This window comes from Drosophila mauritiana, chromosome 3L (genome assembly GCF_004382145.1).
Source record: "Drosophila mauritiana strain mau12 chromosome 3L, ASM438214v1, whole genome shotgun sequence".
Classification (NCBI taxonomy): Eukaryota; Metazoa; Arthropoda; class Insecta; order Diptera; family Drosophilidae; genus Drosophila; species Drosophila mauritiana.
The window spans coordinates 13,063,686-13,081,519 of record NC_046669.1 but is presented as its reverse complement, the minus strand read 5'-3'; the positions used below and the strand labels follow the sequence as shown (position 1 = coordinate 13,081,519).

The window sequence follows — 17,834 nt, the reverse complement described above, 5'->3', positions numbered from 1 at the left end:
AATCGAGGTGCGCACAGATGACAATAATAAATAAGTATTTGTGGCATTTTAATGAATTGAAAAGTGCATAGTGAAGGTGCTGGGTGCCCGATGGCCAACGGCGTCTCCATCTGGCGGTTCCATTTGTATTTGTCAGGCATAATTCACAAATCCAACGCTCAGGTATATGAATTTATTTTCGGCGGGCAATTTTCGAACGGCGGCAACTGCTGTCGCCGCTTCCACATTTTATTGCAAATTAATAATGCACACGATCCCGCAACAGCAGCAACCGCAGCAGCCGCAGCAGCCGCAGCAGCAGCAACAAATTCCTCCGCCTGTCGGCCAGTCGTGTCAATTGTGTCTAGTGGCGGAGTGGTCGCAGTTCCTGATTATGATGATGATGATGCCCTCATGATGATTTGCCACTGGCAAATGTTTTGATTAACTAACTGCGGGGCAGCCAATTAATTTTTGGCCAAGAGGCTGCACACTGATCGCGAGTACAAAACCGCTGAGATTTCTCTTCGCTGCGCCGATGCGGCCTGCTCATTAATTAAAGAACATGGAATCGGGCGACAAACGGATCCGTCCGACATGCTGAGAGCCAAATTCGAATCCGCTAAACAAATGGCAACAGCAGCAGCAACAACATTTGGGCCAACAGCAACACCAACAGCAGCAGCAGCAGCTACAACACCAACAACAGCAACACGAGATAGAGGAAAATTGTCAAGAGATGGACATTCGAAAAATAGAAAATCTCCAACTAAACCGAAAGAATTGAAACATTTTCGGATTTTTTCATTTCAGATGCGAGCAGCAAACGGTTAACAAAGGTGCACACGCTTTTCCCGTCGCGAAAATCGCGAAAGGGAAAATTCGTAAAGGACGCGGGGAAAATGGCATTAGCAAAATATGTGTGAAAAATCAGACAAAGAGAAAAATAAATAAAAACAAGAATGTGAAGGATTCGTCTAACGAGAACCCAGTGAAAAACATAGAACCGAGTGATTAACTTATTCAAGTAAATTGTGTAATGTTCGCTGAGAGCTCAAAATGTGGGATCTTCAATGTGAAAGATAGATAAAAAACAAACTGCTTGTCATAAAAACACTACATAAAACAACATGAGTTGAGGGAAAATATTCAATTTGATGATCGCCACGAGCATCGCATTAGCATAAAAGAAGTCACTTCGAGATCCTCCACCATAAGGGTTAGCCATAGAGCTCTATTATTAGACCTCCCCAGGGGCAGATATGCTGGGCCACTGGATTATGCGTGATTCACAGCCACATATAGACCGCTGATCGTGCGAATTCTATATTGAAATTCAAATACCTCTCGGAAAAAAACATCGTTGACATCAAATTTATGTTTGCCACAATTCATGGAACAAATGAAAGTTAAACAACAATAACAAAGGCAACGCGGCGAAGGCTTAAGAATGATTTTATTTTCAATCTCAACGAGGCGTATGAGTGATTATGTGTAAAATATTACGCATCAACGGAATAGCTTCGAAGTGATCCAAAGCCAAAGCCAAAACCAAATCCAAATCGAAATGAAAACGATTGCGAGGTGCTTTGGAATGAATTGCGATGGATGACAAAAGGCAGGCACTTGGACAACAAATCAAAATAGACAGCATGGCGAGAGCGTTTAGCACAGATCTTTATTTTTTGGATGGCTATTTAAAACAACAGCCAGAGGACGGTGCAGGAGAAGGAGGTGCCGAGCTGAAAGGCTGAAAAACTAATTTCGGAAAATCAAGTAAAAACTGAGCGAAATACCAAAGAGTTACGGAAAAGAAGGCTGCCTGACTGTCACGACAACACTTTCTTGTGTGAACGAGCGCCAAAAAGGCCGCGACGCTCCTCCTCCGACCCTCCATCACGAGTCGCCATCCACCCCAATCCCCATCCCTCCAATCCCATAGCCAGGCATCCATTGTACCCCATCAGGCGAGGCAAGGCAACCTCCACCATCCATCGTCTCTCAATAGAGAAATGCTTAGATGCGATTCTCAGTCCCATGTGCACACATAATGGAATGAAGAAAATTCCGTCGTCCAACAATTGCACGCTGGGCTAGCTAAAGTGCAAAGAAAACCAAAAGACTCGGACTTGTCACTTCGCTGCGGATTTGCATTGGCCGGGCTGCCTGTTTTTGGGGGGCCTCCAATGGTCGTCGGTGCAGCAGCAGCAGCATAGACCGAGAAATCCCCAAAATCCCCCACATACCGACATACCCAACCCAGCTTCCTTGGACTAGCTTCTTATAAATAGCCCTCGGACAAAAGTGTCAACCGCCCGCCCGCCCAGTGCATCATCACATGCGATCCGAACAATGGAAATTGCCAAATTTATAGTGTACCCAGAAACCCACAGCGGCACTGCGATCAGATCGCCCAGGCCAGGCCAGCCAAGGAAAACTTATTTTATTTAAATAAATTTAGTTTAATTGCCAGCAAAGAACACAAATAACACTGGCCGTGTCTGTGCGTCTCTGTGTGTGTGTGTGTGCTGTTTTATTGTAATTCCGATTTGTCAACTGGGCACTCACCGAAACGGCCGAGTAAACCAGCCCGTTGACTTGGTCATCAAAACAGAGAGGAGTACTCGACAATCCGGATACCTTGGAGGAGCAGGCAGCCATCTAAAGATGGATCAGGCTGTCATTAAATCAAATTATGCCGTTTCCCGGTCCCCAATGACAAACAATCTCCGCGACCCGCAAGATTGCGCATAACGGGGCGTATGAGTAATAAGCCAACTGCTACGACATAATACGTATACGCCTCGTGGTGCAGACGCTCTTCTAGGCGGCCAAGAAGAGCAGACACGAAAAGTGTGTGTGACAAAACGCTCAATAAATAAACAAACCGCAATGCAAACAAACAAATTATGAGAAACGAAAACAAAGAAGCCAAGTAGGCTGGGGCAAGGCGAATAAAATTTGTTTACCTCTACGACAGCCGACATCTTGCACATTCACTAATTGCATTTACCCCCTTCCCGCTTCCGTTGCAGCTGGTCCATGTGATCCAAACCCAGATGAATTATGGAACATGTAAATAGCACTAATGCCAGACAACCGCAGCATCATCATTTTGATCAGCAGCTGCAGCACAATGACAGCCAACAGCAGTTCTGCCTGCGATGGCACAACCATCAGGTGAGATCCTCCAGATCAAATCCATTTGAATTTTTATTTGTGGGGTTACCATGTTCAACATTACCTGATAAGTAAGATCCATTAAAATGGACTGGACATCGTTCAGTGATGCGAGCAGGCCGAAAGCAAAATGTCGCCGCATCTATATATAGGATCCATCTATCCAAACACATTCCCCTATACGTACAGATTCACACATAGTTTTCCGCATTTTCATATAGTGACAATTTTTGTGTTTCGGCCCAAAGGGTGTACTGTGGTGAAAGCGGGGCAGCGGTGAAACAGGCTGTCCAAAATAGCAAAGCAGCCAAATGGACAAAGAGCAGTGAGGAGGGGTGTCGAGTGTGTGTGTGTGTCACATAAATGAACAGATTCGTGCAATTGCCAAAATCCAAAGAATTTCCACAGCGAGTAAATCGAAAAGTTGGAAAGCAGCTGCAGCCAACCCCTTTCCACTGTTTCACCACAGACAGAGCATCATGCGGCCCAGGAAATTGTATTTTTATGATCGTGTGACCCACTTATGAGCACTTTTCACATCCCCATCCCCATTCCCTCTGATCCCTTCCAGACCAGTTTGCTGAGCACCCTGCCCATTCTGCTGGACCAATCCCATCTGACGGATGTGACCATTTCGGCCGAGGGACGCCAACTGCGGGCCCATCGCGTGGTACTGAGTGCCTGCAGCAGCTTTTTTATGGACATCTTCCGGGCTCTGGAGGCCAGTAACCACCCAGTTATCATTATACCAGGGGCCAGCTTCGGCGCAATCGTTTCACTGCTCACATTCATGTACTCCGGCGAGGTGAATGTATACGAGGAGCAGATTCCGATGCTGCTCAACCTGGCCGAGACACTGGGCATCAAGGGACTGGCCGATGTCCAGAACAACAATGTGAGTACCCCAAGACCAGGATCTAGTTAGATAATTCAAATAATTGAAATAACTCACAAATCCAAGCAGTTACCAAAAACAGCGAGAACTGGAGGTGGCTCCTACATGGATACGGCGAACGAAAAGTCCTCTGAGTTTGAACGTCCCAGCACACCCTCGCCCACGCCCACCCCCACCCTCACGCCCTCCCACACGCCCACTCCAAGCCATCCGATCCCCCTGCCCCAGCTGCCCAGTGCCGCACTTAACACCCCTCTTCTGGCCAACAAACTGGGATCGGTGAACTCCAGTGGAATGGGCACCACGCCCCTGGAGAATCTCTTCAAGTCGCTGCAGTTCTACCCCAGTCTGTTGCCACAACCACTCAACTTCTCGCAGACGGCGCTCAACAAGACCACTGAGCTGTTGGCCAAGTATCAGCAGCAGTGCCAGCTCTACCAGAGCGGGATGCAGGAGGATCAACTGGAGACGGACTGTTTTGGTCCCAAGAGGCTGAAGGGCGACAGTCCGCCGAAGGAGCTCAGGCGACTGGAAAAGAGCCTTTTAAAGAATCCAAAATCCTCCTCGACGACCAACAGTAGCAGTAGCAAGTCGCCGCAGGAATGCTCCATCCCGAATCCCATTGTGGCCACTTCGCCAGTAACTCTCGCTCCACCGACCATGGCACACTTTTCACCTCAGTTGCCGGTGGTCAAGTGCTCCTCGGCCAGTTACCCCAGCGCTCTCGGCCAAGGTCAACTCTACAGTAGTAAGCCACCACTTTATAGTGCAGCAGTCACGCCGACTGCCGCCCAGCAGGCGGCGCAGATGCACCATCACCCGCAAACCGGGCCATCGCCCTACATCTCGGCCGAGGATCACGCCAAGCTGCAGCTCCACATCGAGCAGTATCAGCGGGAAGCGGCAGCAGCAGCGGCAGCGGCCGCCGGCGGAATGGCGCTGGTCAGCGCCAAGTCGGAGCCCAATCTGCTCTCGCTGAGCGCCGACCGCGACAAGTCGCTGGCCACCGCACCCATCAAGCCGCCGTCCAACTCCAAGCTCTATGCCACTTGTTTTATCTGCCACAAGCAGCTGAGCAATCAATACAACCTGCGCGTCCACCTCGAAACCCATCAGAATGTTCGGTAAGTGCTCTAATTTTAATTGTTATAAAACAATAGGAGTCACGTTTGGAACTTGTACTTTTCGATTCCATCAGGTATGCCTGCAATGTCTGCTCCCATGTATCCCGCAGCAAGGATGCCCTGCGAAAGCACGTTAGCTACCGACATCCTGGGGCGCCATCGCCATGTGAAAACGAGGCTCGCCGGAAAAGGGTCTCCAAGCTGGCAGCGACCACTGTGCCCACTTCCACGGCCATGTCCATGAGCGCCAGTCACACGGTTACCAGTGGCGATGTGGGTCCAGCTCCAGCGACCACGCTTGGATGTTCGGGTCAGGAGGCAAGGAATCCGTACCTCTTCCTGCCCAATCAATTTCAGATGGCTGCTGCTGCAGCAGCCGTAGCAGTGGCCGAATCCTCGCCAGCTTCTGGTCAGCCATCGCTGGATTTGGCACACGAGGCGCCACCGAGCATCAAAAGTGAGCGAGAGCCACCGGCGGCGAGCAACGGAGAGGCGACCGGTGTGGAGGCATCGGCGTCAACTACCTGAGGAAAATGTTTTTGAATATTTTTGATTTGTTCAACTCACCACACAAACACGCACACAGACACAAGGAGTACGCCCACCCATGCACATGCATATTGTTGGGCGACCTATGAGTGGATGAAAAAAGGGTTGACCCCTGACCCCAATTTTAAAACCAATCAAAGGTGGTGGAATCTGCTTCAATTTTATTTAATCAGCAAGCAGATCAATTGAATTTGAAAACAATTGAAAACCCATTCAAATTTTCATATTCAAAATGTTCTTTTGTATTGAAAGTATGTTTGAAATATCTCAAATTCAAGCTTGGCTTTTTCTAACAAAGAGATGTATGATTAATTACGTTCTTCGTCCATTGTTGACATCTAGCCCTATTTATTTTACCACTAACTATGATCGGATTTTTGAACAATGTCAGAGGTTCCAATTTTCATCAACCACCCATCATCCAGGTGCCCAACATGAATATGCCAACTTTTAGTCCCACCGAAACCAACGTCTTAGACCCGGCTGTGATAATTAGCGCAATTCGTTTTTCGTCCTCTGCACTCGTGCGCCTTTCTAGCTATCTTAATTTATGTACTTACGTTTAGCACAATTTACGTTTATTTTTTCTGAAACTTTAGCAACCTCCGAGGCTCTCAAACTGCAAGTTACAAACACAATCCTTTCGCTTTCACGCTCTCTCACAAGCACACGTCCACACATTCTAGTAATCTAAGCCAAGTTTTTATAAATATTGTAATTATACACCTGAACACGCACACACACTTGCACACAAAAAGACAGGGTGAAGACCTACCAAACCAAAAAAAAACACAATTTTCAAAGGAATAAATGTTTAAGAAGCCAAAGAAATTGTGCGTGTTTAGCTAATTTTCCCGATCGCAACCAAATGGAGAAAAGAAAACGGCGAGCTATGCAAAAACTAGTATATTTCATTTCATAATACAATAATTTATGTACGCTGGCGTACTTTACATATCTTTGTGTTTCCTTTCGTAGTTCGTAGTTTCAGTAGTATAAAAATTGTTTGAAAAACACATACGAAAATGATAGTGGGGCAAACTAGTTGAATATCCATGATATGATGATTAGCAAACACTTTTGGCTTAAAATTAAAGACATGACATGAGGTGTGCGGGGAGGTCGGGGATAAAGACATAAATAGCTAAATGTAAACTGTTGCACTTAAATGAAATGAAGCCAGGGCGCTGCTGGCTGCTCTCCCTGGATAAGTATAAAAATATGCTTCACGGCCGGTGCATTTAAATGCTTTCCACGTGCCACACCTTGGTGTTGCAGTCCTGTCCGGTGGAGATCACAGTGTTGTTGTCCAGCCAGACCAACCGAGTGATTTGCGACTGCGGATGGGCATCTGGAGTGGGCAAAAAACCATGTCAGACATCGCTTAATGCTTGATACACCTTTGTAAATACTTACTCTTGATGATAGTATGTTTGGCCGGATTGGCCACGGACCAGATAATGATAGTAGTGTCCAACGATCCACTAGCCACCAGCAGTGAGTTGGGCGACCAGGCCACCGTATTTACGCGAGCACTGTGGAAGCCCCACTCCTTGTTGTGTGCAGGCTTTAAAAATACATCCGATTAGTAATGGAATGAAAATTGACTTTTATGATTCATTAATACCTTGTACTCCTCCACTGAGTAGAGCACCACCTTGCGATGGGCATCGCAAGCCACCAAATACTTCAAGTCCGGCGAGTAAGAAACATCCGTGACAGCTCCCAAGTGATCCAGCTCCACCTTGGGCTCCAATACTCCGCCCTTCAGGGTGTAGATGTGCAACTTTTGGTCATCACCGCCGACAGCCACATCGGAAGTGTCCGCATTAACGGCAATCGAGCTGGCCTCGTACTTGATGGGCAGCGAAAAGATCTTCTTCTGGTCCTGCACAAGAGTCAACTCCTTGATGCAGGCCAGTGCAATGATGTTCTCGTTACGCAAAATGGCCAAGCCACGAGGCTGGCAGTTAAGCTTCACCACATAGTCCGTGTAGGAGTTGCCCTCCACGCTGAACTGGCGAAGGCTGTCGTCGATGCCACAGGTATAGACAAAGTCACCCCAGGCGGCAATGCCGTTGATCTGGTTTCCGTGTCCAGTGCCCGTGATGCGATCGTTGGTGCCGCTTCCCGAGTTCCAGTTGGTCACAACGCCATCGTGGCTACCCGTATAGATGGTGCTGCGGTCATCGCTCAGTCCCAGCACGGTGATGGGCTTGTTGTGACCCTTCACCACACGCAGCGGTTTCGAGGGATCCGCCACATTGAGGTAGGTGATCACGCCAGAAAGCGAGACGGTGATTAGGTTGTCTCCTTGCCACAGGCAGGACACCTGCTGGTCGTCCACAGTGGTGCCCATCACAAACTCGCTAACCAGCTCGCGCGACTCCACTGTCCAAAGGCGGCAGGTCTTGTCGCCGGAGCAGGTCAGCAGTTGGGTGCTGTCTGGTTTCCAGGCCAATGCGTAAACGCCGCCTTTGTGGGCAGGAGAGCCAAACTCGCCCACCAATTCAGAGCTGGTGCCATCGTACAGGAAGACTTTGCCATCAAAGCCGGCAGAGGCGAAGAATTTTCCATCGGGCGAGTAGCGCACAGCTTGGACGAAGCGAGAGTGATCCTGCTTGGTCATCTTGAACTTGAACGGGGGTCCCTCGAAAACGGCGATAGTATTGTCTTCGCTGCCTGTAATAACAAGTGTGGGTGTAAGTTTATTGCATTTTGGGACTATTACTTGTATGTGAACTCACCCGTAACAATGCGGAATGGCCTGGCTGGCCGGAAGTCCGCCGAGTTAATAGACTTGGACTGTCCGCTGATCTCGCCCACAGACGTGCCGGTTTCAGACATAAAGACATGACCGAAACGTTCGCGTCCCTCGCCCACGGCCACGATGCGCTGATTGTCTGGCGACCAGCTAATATCCTTGATGGGTCCTGCAATGGGCTGAAACTCATTCTTAAGCAGGTGCTCTTTGTTGACCGTGTCCCAAATGCGAATCTTGCCGGAGGCGTCTGGTGAGAAGAGGAGAAAGCCAAATAAATAACATTGCTCGCTTCAAAACCGCAGATAAGATAAAGAAACCGCTCCAAATAAGGAAATGCTAATCATTGGCCATGGCGTGACTCATGGTGGTCACGAATTTTATGCTCTGCTGCCGCAAGCCGGGTGCTCCAAGTGTGAAATTGCTGGGCGAGACTTACCGCCAGATGCAATATAGAATCCGCTGGGCGAGTACTTGGCCACGTTCACTGCACACGAGTGCTCCGTGTAGACATCGGCGATGGCTGGATTCTATGGTGCGGAAGAAAGGGAAAAGCATGCATACATATTTTAGAGACACTTTTAGCAAATTAATGTTAAATGGTCTTGGGATCCTAAATATGAACATAGGTGTTTTGTTTTGAATTTGTTATGTATGTTTCCTTTATTAACATTTCTTTCTCCAGCACCTAAATATCTTTTGGTGGAAGATTCCACTTCATCTCTTAAGCATCAAAGATACCATAGAAGTGGCGGGATTATCGGGACAAAAGACAAAGAAACATGGGAATATTTTGAATTTGTACTGATTCAATGAGTGAAAGATAGGCAAACACATACATAGCTGCTATGAAGAATCACTTTGACCAGATGAAAACATCATAATGATGATGCGTGGGCGGCAAACAAGATATTTATCTGTGTGCCAGTCTGTGTTTTGCCGGTTGGCCTGTGGAATGGGAATCTGTGTTTTGCGCCTTATATACCGTACACATATATATATAAATAAATATAGAACAGCTGCCCGAAAGCCAGAAAGCACACACAAACTGGCAACAGAAACTGCAGCCTGTCCAAAAATAAAACACCATTTGGACGTAAATGCCATGGATTTATGGCAGGAGCGGAGCAGCAGGCTGCAGTATATATCAGCTTACCTCGATGTTCCTGATGATCACAGAGTTTCCATTGGTGTACAGGAAGTTCTTGCCCTTGGGATCGGCACCCAATACGATGGGTTGGCCGCGTTGGGTGCGCGGCAGAGTTGCGTAGATGTTTTCTGCAATTAAGCGATTATTTCGATTAGAAATGGGCTGTGACTGCTACTCAGATAACGCCGGCAAAATTGGAGTGGGTGGAAAATAGGGTGCGGCTTCGTTTTTGGGGAGCGAACGGGAATGGGGTCGCTCCAACGGCTCCTCCCCCGCCCCCTCAACTGCTTAAAAAGGTCTTTCATATGCAGCTATGCCCATTTATGGGCATAATCACGGCGCTTCCGGCGATTGCTTTCTGCTTTTACCGTTTTTCGCCTGTTGACTCATCCCCCTCTCTACGTATCACATTCGGAGTGGGATCGGATTCATGACTGCAGTTTATCTCTGTGGGATTCCAACTCACTGTTTTCGTACGCCGGTGGTTGGGGTTGTGCCATTGTGGTGATTTCTCGGTGCTCCTGAAGCCTTTACTAATTAGTGCGAAATTCCGCGGATAAATGAAAACACCAAACTCAAGTTCGCCGACGATTAGTGGTGGGCTAAGATCGATGTGGGCACCACCGTCGTCATCGATGTTTTATTCTTTGCGGCCTATCAACTTTGGGCTGCGGTTACCCATCTCTAACCGCGAACTAAACTAGAGGGAATTTAAAATTAAATTACATTTCATTTTATAAACTGTTAATATTCCATTAAAAATAAAGAGTTCTATGTGTTACAATAAAAGTATCAATAAATATACCGTAATAAAACCGAACGAAACCAAACCAAACTTTATTTCTTGGACATGGACTTTTTATTTTCATACTTGTGTTAAGAAAAATTAAAATTTCACTATTTATTATTATCTAATATAATAAGTTGTATATTTTTCAAGAACTATCTAAATATCGATAAGTGGCGCCAAATAAATTAATCGGTATCTGTGGTTCCCCACCTCTACCATTGTTTATGTTTTTAATTTTCTGCAAGAATGATGCAAAGATTTCCGACGCAGGCGACCGTGGAGAATCCACGTTATGGACAGCTGATTATAGGACCTCCTGGTTCTGGGAAAACCACCTATTGCGCAGAGGCCCTTAAGTTCTATCGAGAGCTTGGCCGTCAGGTGGGCGTTGTGAATCTGGATCCAGCCAATGAAAACATGTCCTACGAACCGGTGCTCAGTGTGATGGAGCTAATCACTGTGGAGGATTGCATGGAGCACCTAAAACTCGGACCAAACGGAGCTCTGATGCACTGCTGTGAGTATCTGGCTGAACATTTGGAGGATTGGCTGTTGCCGGCACTGCGCAAACTGAGCGCCACCCACAACTACTTCCTGTTCGACTGTCCCGGCCAAATTGAGCTATATACCCATCACAACGCTATGGCCCGGGTTTTTGAGCGTTTGGAACGTGAGAGATATAGCCTGGTTACCGTTAACCTCATAGATTCCCATTACTGCTCGGAGCCAGCCAAATTCATTGCCACTTTGCTGATGGCATTGAACACTATGTTGCGGATGAGTTTACCGCACGTGAATGTGCTTTCCAAGGCCGATCTACTAAAGAAGCACGAGACCAAGTTGCACTTCAACGTGGACTACTATACGGACGTCCTGGACCTCAAGTATTTGCTGGACAAACTGGACGATGATCCCGCCATGCGCAAGTACCACAAACTGAATGCAGCCATCTGTTCCATGGTGGAGGACTACGCCCTCGTTTCATTCCAACTGCTGGACGTATTCAGCACGGACAGCATGCTCCGCTTGCGCAATCACATCGACAAGGCTAATGGATACGTCTACAAGGCAGGCGAGGAGCAGACGGTCAACTCACTACTAGCCTGCGCCGTGGGTGCAGAAACTGAGGCCGCTCGTATGGAGCATGATGTCAAGCCCTATATGGAATAAAAGTACTGGGATTAATCGAAAATAGCCTGTGATAAGACTCCCTGAAAAGGAAACAGGCTTTTGAGCTAAAATATAAATATATGGAACCGAGTACTATTGAACCTTATATATTAGCAGCCAATCCGTTTTTGTCTAACCACATATTTTTAAGAGGATAAATAAATTGCAATACGCTAGCATGGTTGATCATCACTTGAGGATCTACTAATCGGAAAACACCAAGAGAACTCTACATTTGAACTTTGCAAAATCCAGGCTACCACTAGATGTCGCTGCAAACGTTGTAAATAATGGTAAGATGTATGTAAAATTTTACAGAGGAACAGAATTTTACGGGTTTGAATTAAGAATTATTAAATTAAATTTAATAAAAAAATACAACAAAAAATCATTTTGTCATTTACGTTTTTGGGCTTTGTTGGCTTTTTTAGAAAATAATTCAAACGGAGAAAATTGTATTTATATAAATTATGATTTTAAAAATATGCTTTGCTAGGCGAATAACAATTGACAAATGAACTAACCTAAAATATTAATACAGAAAATATAATATACTAAACAATAACTAATTGTATAAGAACAAGCATGAATTTTGCAGTCTGTTAGATCTCATAAAAAAGAACCAGGTATTTCAGTAAATTGGTTAGACATTAATCCAACCGTGAATACGTGTAACTCCCTTAGCGTCCTTTTTAGCATATAAAAACCCAAAGTTCAGCTTGCGTCGAAAAGGATCTGCATCTGAACCCTATACTTTGATTTTACTAAAAGCAAAGTCCTCGTTAACATAAATAAAAATTAATTAAGTCCGAGGCGCGTTGTTTTGCGAGATAAGAGCTGGAACGACCGGTGAACATCTCGTGGCAAGCTGCAAATTGTGGCACGTGCACCGCAAAACGGGATCGCTATAGACTCCTATACCACGTCCAAGTCGTGAGCACTCGGGGGCTCCGTCTTGCAGGCACGGGCAGACGAGTTGGGATATAAAAAAGCACCAGAGTCGTTTTATTTTAAGCCGATTCGTGAATACCCTATTGTGCGTATCTTTTATTTGATTTAGTGAAAAAGTTGTTGATTGAAAAGTTATGCCAATTTACTCTTAGTCTTAAATCCAAATATGAATTTATAGATCTTCGTAATAGATGTTTAAATAATACGCCTAAGGATTCAAAATTCTTCAGGGCTGAAAAACATTAAGCAGTTTTAAGGATTGGATTGGATTTCTCACCAAGGAATGGGATTTTACAACAAATCTCGAATAATATATTTGCTGTTTAGCATTGATTATAAAGATATTTATAAGCCCTCTGCTTAAGCTGGTGACTCCTCTTTGTAGGGCATAAGAAAACAGCGGCAAAAACGAAAACAGTTATTAAATGCAGCAGGCTCTTGTCAGATTGCAGCAGGCTGGCTGCCAATTCCCCAGTCCCCATTCCCAATCCCAGTCCCCCAAAGCCCCGATCCCCTTGACCGCAAGCCAAATTAAAATAAACGAAAGTGGTTTCGTGCCAGGACGAAGTGAGTGGGGCTCGGATTCGTTTTGCCTTTGCGATTTGTGTAAAGCAGCGGGCTGCGGTTTCTTGTTTTTTTGGCACACGCTCTGCAGGATAATTCGTCGCGTCCTCAAAAGCCATAAGTGCGATCCCCTGCGATGTAAGCGCGTCAGGCTAAACAGTTAAGCGACCTGGCTTGTAAGAGCGCTATTTGGTTTTGCTTTCCAGGCCAGTCCTGGCAACGATTGCGGTCAAAAGACGCGCGTCCTGTTCCCGAAAAGCAGGTGCACACTAGCAGCGGCAGTCGGGGAACAAATGTGCCAGCTAAGCAACCGGAAAAAAATAAAGGAGTCGAAACTCTGAGGCCATAGGACTAGAAGATGACCTAGAAAACATGAAACTATTAACAAGAATTCCTTGAATTTTCTTGAATTTAACTCATTTAACACTTTATAAAGGATTTATAAATGAATGTTTCAAACATTTTCCAAAAAAAGACCTCGACCGAAAACGGGATGGATAGGATAGCGATTTTCATATCAAATGGCCCCATATCATTTCCTATCACTCCCCTCATACGCTAGCTATACCCATCATACCCCAACGATACCCTGGGCGCCCCCATTCCCTATTATTACACGGTATAAATGCCTAAAAAAGAGCCCAAGTCAAGTGGGCATCTAGATACGCGTAGAATTCCTCCTAGGGAGAATCGAACTCGGCGAGAGAATTCACAATATTTGATTGATCTTTTTACATACTCGAGAGAGAAGGGCGAGATATGGGCAGATTGGCGGGCCCATGTGGAGGATAGGAAGTGAGCGGCCGATCCGAAACCCAGATCGTAGGTAGGCCGGGTATATCCTGCGTATCCTGCGTCAGTTGTGCTGAAGCCGCAGCAAGAGGAGTAGAAATGCCATATGCTGCACTTGAAGCGCAGGCAGCAACCAGCAAGCAAAGGCATCGACCAAATCATTAACTTAAGGTTAACGGTTGCCCCTGCTGCATTGTCTTCATCCCCGAAACAAAAAGCGGAACCAAATGCTCAATCTTGACCGGAACTGTAATTTGATCGAACCCGCGCACAGATATTAGATACGATAAGATCTTCCAGCAGCAGCAGCTTTTTCCTGTCCAAAATTATAAACTAAGCTCCACTAGATCGAGATTCTTTAAAGGAACCTCTTCGGGTTATTCACCCGACCGATCGTATGATCGTCCAACAGTTGCACATTTTTGGGTCCTTTTTTTCGTATTTTTTTTTTTTGTTTTTCCCTGGCTGTTGCTCATTTCTTGCCTTCCCTTAGAGCTGGCTACCTTGTACCTGAGTTCCTGAATCGCCTTTCGGGTTTTGGATTCGGGATCGGGGCGCGTGCCTGCTGTCGTCGTCGTCTTCGGTGGGTTTTAAGTCCTCAGGTTCGGTGTATCTGTATCTGTGTATCTGTATCTGCAGCGAGCACATGACGCTGCTCACCTCTGTGTTGGCCCTTTGCTCTCTGCTGGCTTGAGTTGACTGGCTTAAACTGTAATTCAGGCCGCTGCTTATGCAAATATTTTGATCTTATGCCGAGACGAGAACAGTTGGAAATCAACAGGATGGGAAGTAGTATAAAAAAGCTCAAAGAGAAGATCGGGAAGGTTTTTGTTTTGGGAAAACCGTTCTTAACCACAGGATTACTCGATTTTGTGCATTGTATTTCGAAAAGAAGTTATACAAGACTAGAGTGACCAAGTAGAATTAGTGGATGAACTGAGGGATTAGGGTACGGAATTAAAAACAGTGATTTTTTGGACTTATTAAAATATTATCTCGGCTTGAACTCTTAAACTTTTTCTATTTGTGACTTAACCGATTCGGGAAGCCGAGCAAACTCATAAATCAGCTCCAGCATTTCCCCCTTGCTCCAGTGTGTTACCATCGTTCATATGAGACGCGTTGACACTTATGAATTGCTTGGCAATTTAAGCGACATGACACCCACTACCACTAAAAAAAAACACAAAAAGAATCTGCACAGAGATTAAAAGTACGATTCTAGTATGCTGCTATTAAAAGTCTATAGAATATAAAAATATAAAAGAGTTCTTTCGGAATAGAAATCTTGAAAACATGGAAAGAATAGATAAAGATACTAAATATATATAGTATATATATGTATAAGTATATACCAACCATTCGCTTTAGAAATAGTTTATCTTTACCAGCAGAAGAGGGCCTGCTAACATTTGCTATAAAATCTAAGTTACTTATTCGAAATCGTATTTGATTGTGCTTTCCCATAGCTTTCCTTTTCTTTGACATTTATTTTCTAAGTGTAATTCCAGCACCACACGTAGCATTCGCGGACGACAATTTACACCGGTATCTAGCCTGGAAGCCAAGTTACTGAGATGCGGCTGGCGCCGACTTTTCGCCTTGAATGGGTCGCTAAATCAAGCAATTATGAGGGCCTTTGTCGCAACTACATACGAAGTACCGAGGTTCCAAAGTACCAAAACATATGCAAATCAGCCGACCGACGACCAGTCGAGAGATGAAAGGTTGTGGGGCTGCCGGAGATAAAGGGAAATCTGTTCAGGGCCAACGAATTGATTTTCCTGCGCCCATAGCCATTCGACTGCCGCCTGACTTACGCGACTGACTGGGCCTAGTTTATCGGCCAACTGCCACGCCTTCCCCCGCCGCGTTGCGCCCCTTTGGGCCCTGCCACACCGCATACAAATTAAAATTGTTACTCTTTATTTATTTAAAAAAATAAATTTTATTTTTTATTATTTAACATTTATTTGGTGATAAACTTTTTCACTTATACTATTACGAGACACTTGGTAACTTATGTTTAACTTCGAGCTGTTGACGATCTCGTCCCGATTCTTTCAGACTCCCGATTCAGACTGATCTTCAAATTCTAAGTCCTAATCCAATCAACCTCGGCCAGAAGCTTTTCTTTCGGAAAATTACCGAACTTTCGATAAAAGCTTTATGCTGGAAATTTTCCACTGCATTGTGAAATTCAATTATGCTGATCGATGCAATTTTTGATTGATACGCAATAAGTCGGCCGTGGCTTGGTCTCCAAGCGGAAGCTGTGTTTACGTTAAGTTTTGGGTTGCTTATGTTAGCGGGTAGCTGAGTGCTGGCAAAGGCAATGACAAAAACAAAGGCAAGGGCAATTCCGACGAGATTGAGAATTGGAATTTGTTTATAAATTGTGGAAGGGAGCTATGTTCATGGGTTGGATAACTCTCCCCCCTCTAAAATGACGCGTCCCGCTTCATTATTAATTTCGTTTAAACGTTCATTTAATTCTGTTAAAAATTCTACATCATTATTTGGTTTTTCTGGTTCTGGCCGTTTTTGTTTGGTTACAAATATATAATACCTGATTTTTATTATTAATATAGTAATGAAATACAAAATGATTAAAATTAATAATATAAATGAAATTGAAATTTTCCAATTGTAAATTTCAATAAATGGGTTTAAAATATTAATGTTGTCAAGAGAAAGTTCTGAATTGTTTGATTTTATATATTCTGATATTTCTAAGTTTTTAAAGTGGTTGGTAGTTATGTACTCAAGTATTTTGTTTTCTGAATTGGTGTATGAAATATTATTTATTGTAGTTGTGCTGTTAAATGTTATTAAATATGACCCATTTAAATGAGAATTGTTCACAATATTATTTCCATTTATTAGAATGGCACCTTCTTGAATGATATCTATATTCTTATTCTTTTCTAGAATTTTAGTGCAAATTGATTTTTCTCCATTTAGTAAGCGGGTAAAACAAGTCTTATCTTTACTTATAATACAATAGTTGTTCAAAAGTTCGTTCTTAAAATTAGATATTTCATAATAGGTATTTTCGCATTTTGCGACCTGATTACTTATAAGTAATTTTCCATCATTATGTGAAATGGATCTGGCATAGTAAATTTCGCATCTGTTTGTTATAACGGGGTATTTTATATAAATTATTAAGAGTTCTTTATGCAATAAAATTTTGAATATGGCGATGTCCATTAAGTCTGCAATAAGTACAGGCTGTTGTTCGTGATCTAATATTTCTTTGATGTCTTCATTGTTTAAAATTTTTGTGTTGAATAAATCAATTTTGGCCAGTGTGATAGTATCAATAATGTTTTGTAAGTCAAATGTTAATAAACGTAGGCGATGTTTTCTTAATGGCAATTCTTGATCGATAAAAATGTTTTTAAAATGATCGGAAAGTGATTTTATCTCTTTAAACAATTTGGAATTAATAATAAATTGTTGGTTATTGTTTTCAATTAAATCATTTATTTTATTCTGTATTTTAATGAAATCATCGTGATCCGGAGTTCCAGCTAACCATTTCCAAACAGTGCCTAACTCATTTATTCCCCTTTTTGATCTAGTTGGTATCAGTTGTGACAAAATTAATTCTATTATCTGTATTTCGTAAGTAATTTCCCATTGTGTCCGTGTATTTTTATCTTTTCTTACATATCCTGATTCTAGATTGATTATTTCTTTATAAAAACTTAAGTTAGTTACGTGGTATAAATCAGCATATGATTCATAGGTAAGGACATCCTTTTTGTCTTTGAACAGGAAAAATTCGTGATTGGAGTAATCAATTATATCTGAAGTGGTTATCATTACGAATGTTATTAAAAGTAATACGAAATGCATTTTCTGTAATTTAATAAAAAAGATATGGTATTTGTTAAAACTTAATGTTGTCTTTGTGAATAGTC

At 44.0% G+C, this 17,834-nt stretch overlaps 3 protein-coding genes across 5 annotated transcripts; 2 read left to right on the top strand and 1 right to left on the bottom strand.

The window, feature by feature from the left end:
* Positions 1-274: 274 nt before the first annotated feature.
* Positions 275-6,554, top strand: LOC117140072 (protein bric-a-brac 2). 3 transcript variants are annotated; one of them, XM_033302823.1, is made up of 5 exons: positions 275-818; positions 3,015-3,159; positions 3,731-4,054; positions 4,121-5,178; positions 5,253-6,554. In XM_033302823.1, the coding sequence occupies exons 2-5, from the start codon at positions 3,046-3,048 to the stop codon at positions 5,704-5,706; spliced, it is 1,950 nt and encodes a 649-aa protein (XP_033158714.1). In that variant the 5' UTR covers positions 275-818; positions 3,015-3,045; the 3' UTR covers positions 5,707-6,554. The 3 variants fall into 3 exon arrangements, with proteins under 3 accessions (XP_033158714.1, XP_033158713.1, XP_033158716.1); XM_033302822.1 differs by having other exon boundaries at positions 276-3,159; XM_033302825.1 differs by having other exon boundaries at positions 279-3,159; positions 4,124-5,178.
* Positions 6,555-6,618: 64 nt separating this feature from the next.
* LOC117140073 (actin-interacting protein 1) lies at positions 6,619-10,243 on the bottom strand. Its single transcript, XM_033302826.1, has 7 exons — positions 10,105-10,243; positions 9,645-9,766; positions 8,928-9,018; positions 8,475-8,738; positions 7,355-8,409; positions 7,144-7,294; positions 6,619-7,078 (listed from the first exon to the last, which is right to left on the bottom strand). Exons 1-7 carry the CDS (start codon positions 10,136-10,138, stop codon positions 6,969-6,971), a joined length of 1,827 nt encoding a protein of 608 aa, XP_033158717.1. The 5' UTR covers positions 10,139-10,243; the 3' UTR covers positions 6,619-6,968.
* A 396-nt stretch (positions 10,244-10,639) lies between these two features.
* Positions 10,640-11,704, top strand: LOC117141291 (GPN-loop GTPase 2). The gene has a single exon (XM_033304670.1). It carries the CDS (start codon positions 10,675-10,677, stop codon positions 11,596-11,598), a length of 924 nt encoding a protein of 307 aa, XP_033160561.1. The 5' UTR covers positions 10,640-10,674; the 3' UTR covers positions 11,599-11,704.
* Positions 11,705-17,834: the final 6,130 nt, after the last annotated feature.

Excerpts from the sequence above, each read along its gene's own strand:
- LOC117140072 (XM_033302823.1), top strand. The coding sequence starts at position 3,046 with ATGGAACATGTAAATAGCACTAATGCCAGACAACCGCAGCATCATCAT. Across the intron at positions 3,160-3,730 it reads TGCGATGGCACAACCATCAG|ACCAGTTTGCTGAGCACCCT; the intron begins GTGAGATCCTCC and ends GATCCCTTCCAG. Across the intron at positions 4,055-4,120 it reads CCGATGTCCAGAACAACAAT|CAGTTACCAAAAACAGCGAG; the intron begins GTGAGTACCCCA and ends CACAAATCCAAG.
- LOC117140073 (XM_033302826.1), bottom strand. The coding sequence starts at position 10,138 with ATGGCACAACCCCAACCACCGGCGTACGAAAACA. Across the intron at positions 9,767-10,104 it reads ACCACCGGCGTACGAAAACA|AAAACATCTACGCAACTCTG; the intron begins GTGAGTTGGAAT and ends GCTTAATTGCAG. Across the intron at positions 9,019-9,644 it reads TGATCATCAGGAACATCGAG|AATCCAGCCATCGCCGATGT; the intron begins GTAAGCTGATAT and ends TCCGCACCATAG.
- LOC117141291 (XM_033304670.1), top strand. The coding sequence starts at position 10,675 with ATGATGCAAAGATTTCCGACGCAGGCGACCGTGGAGAATCCACGTTAT.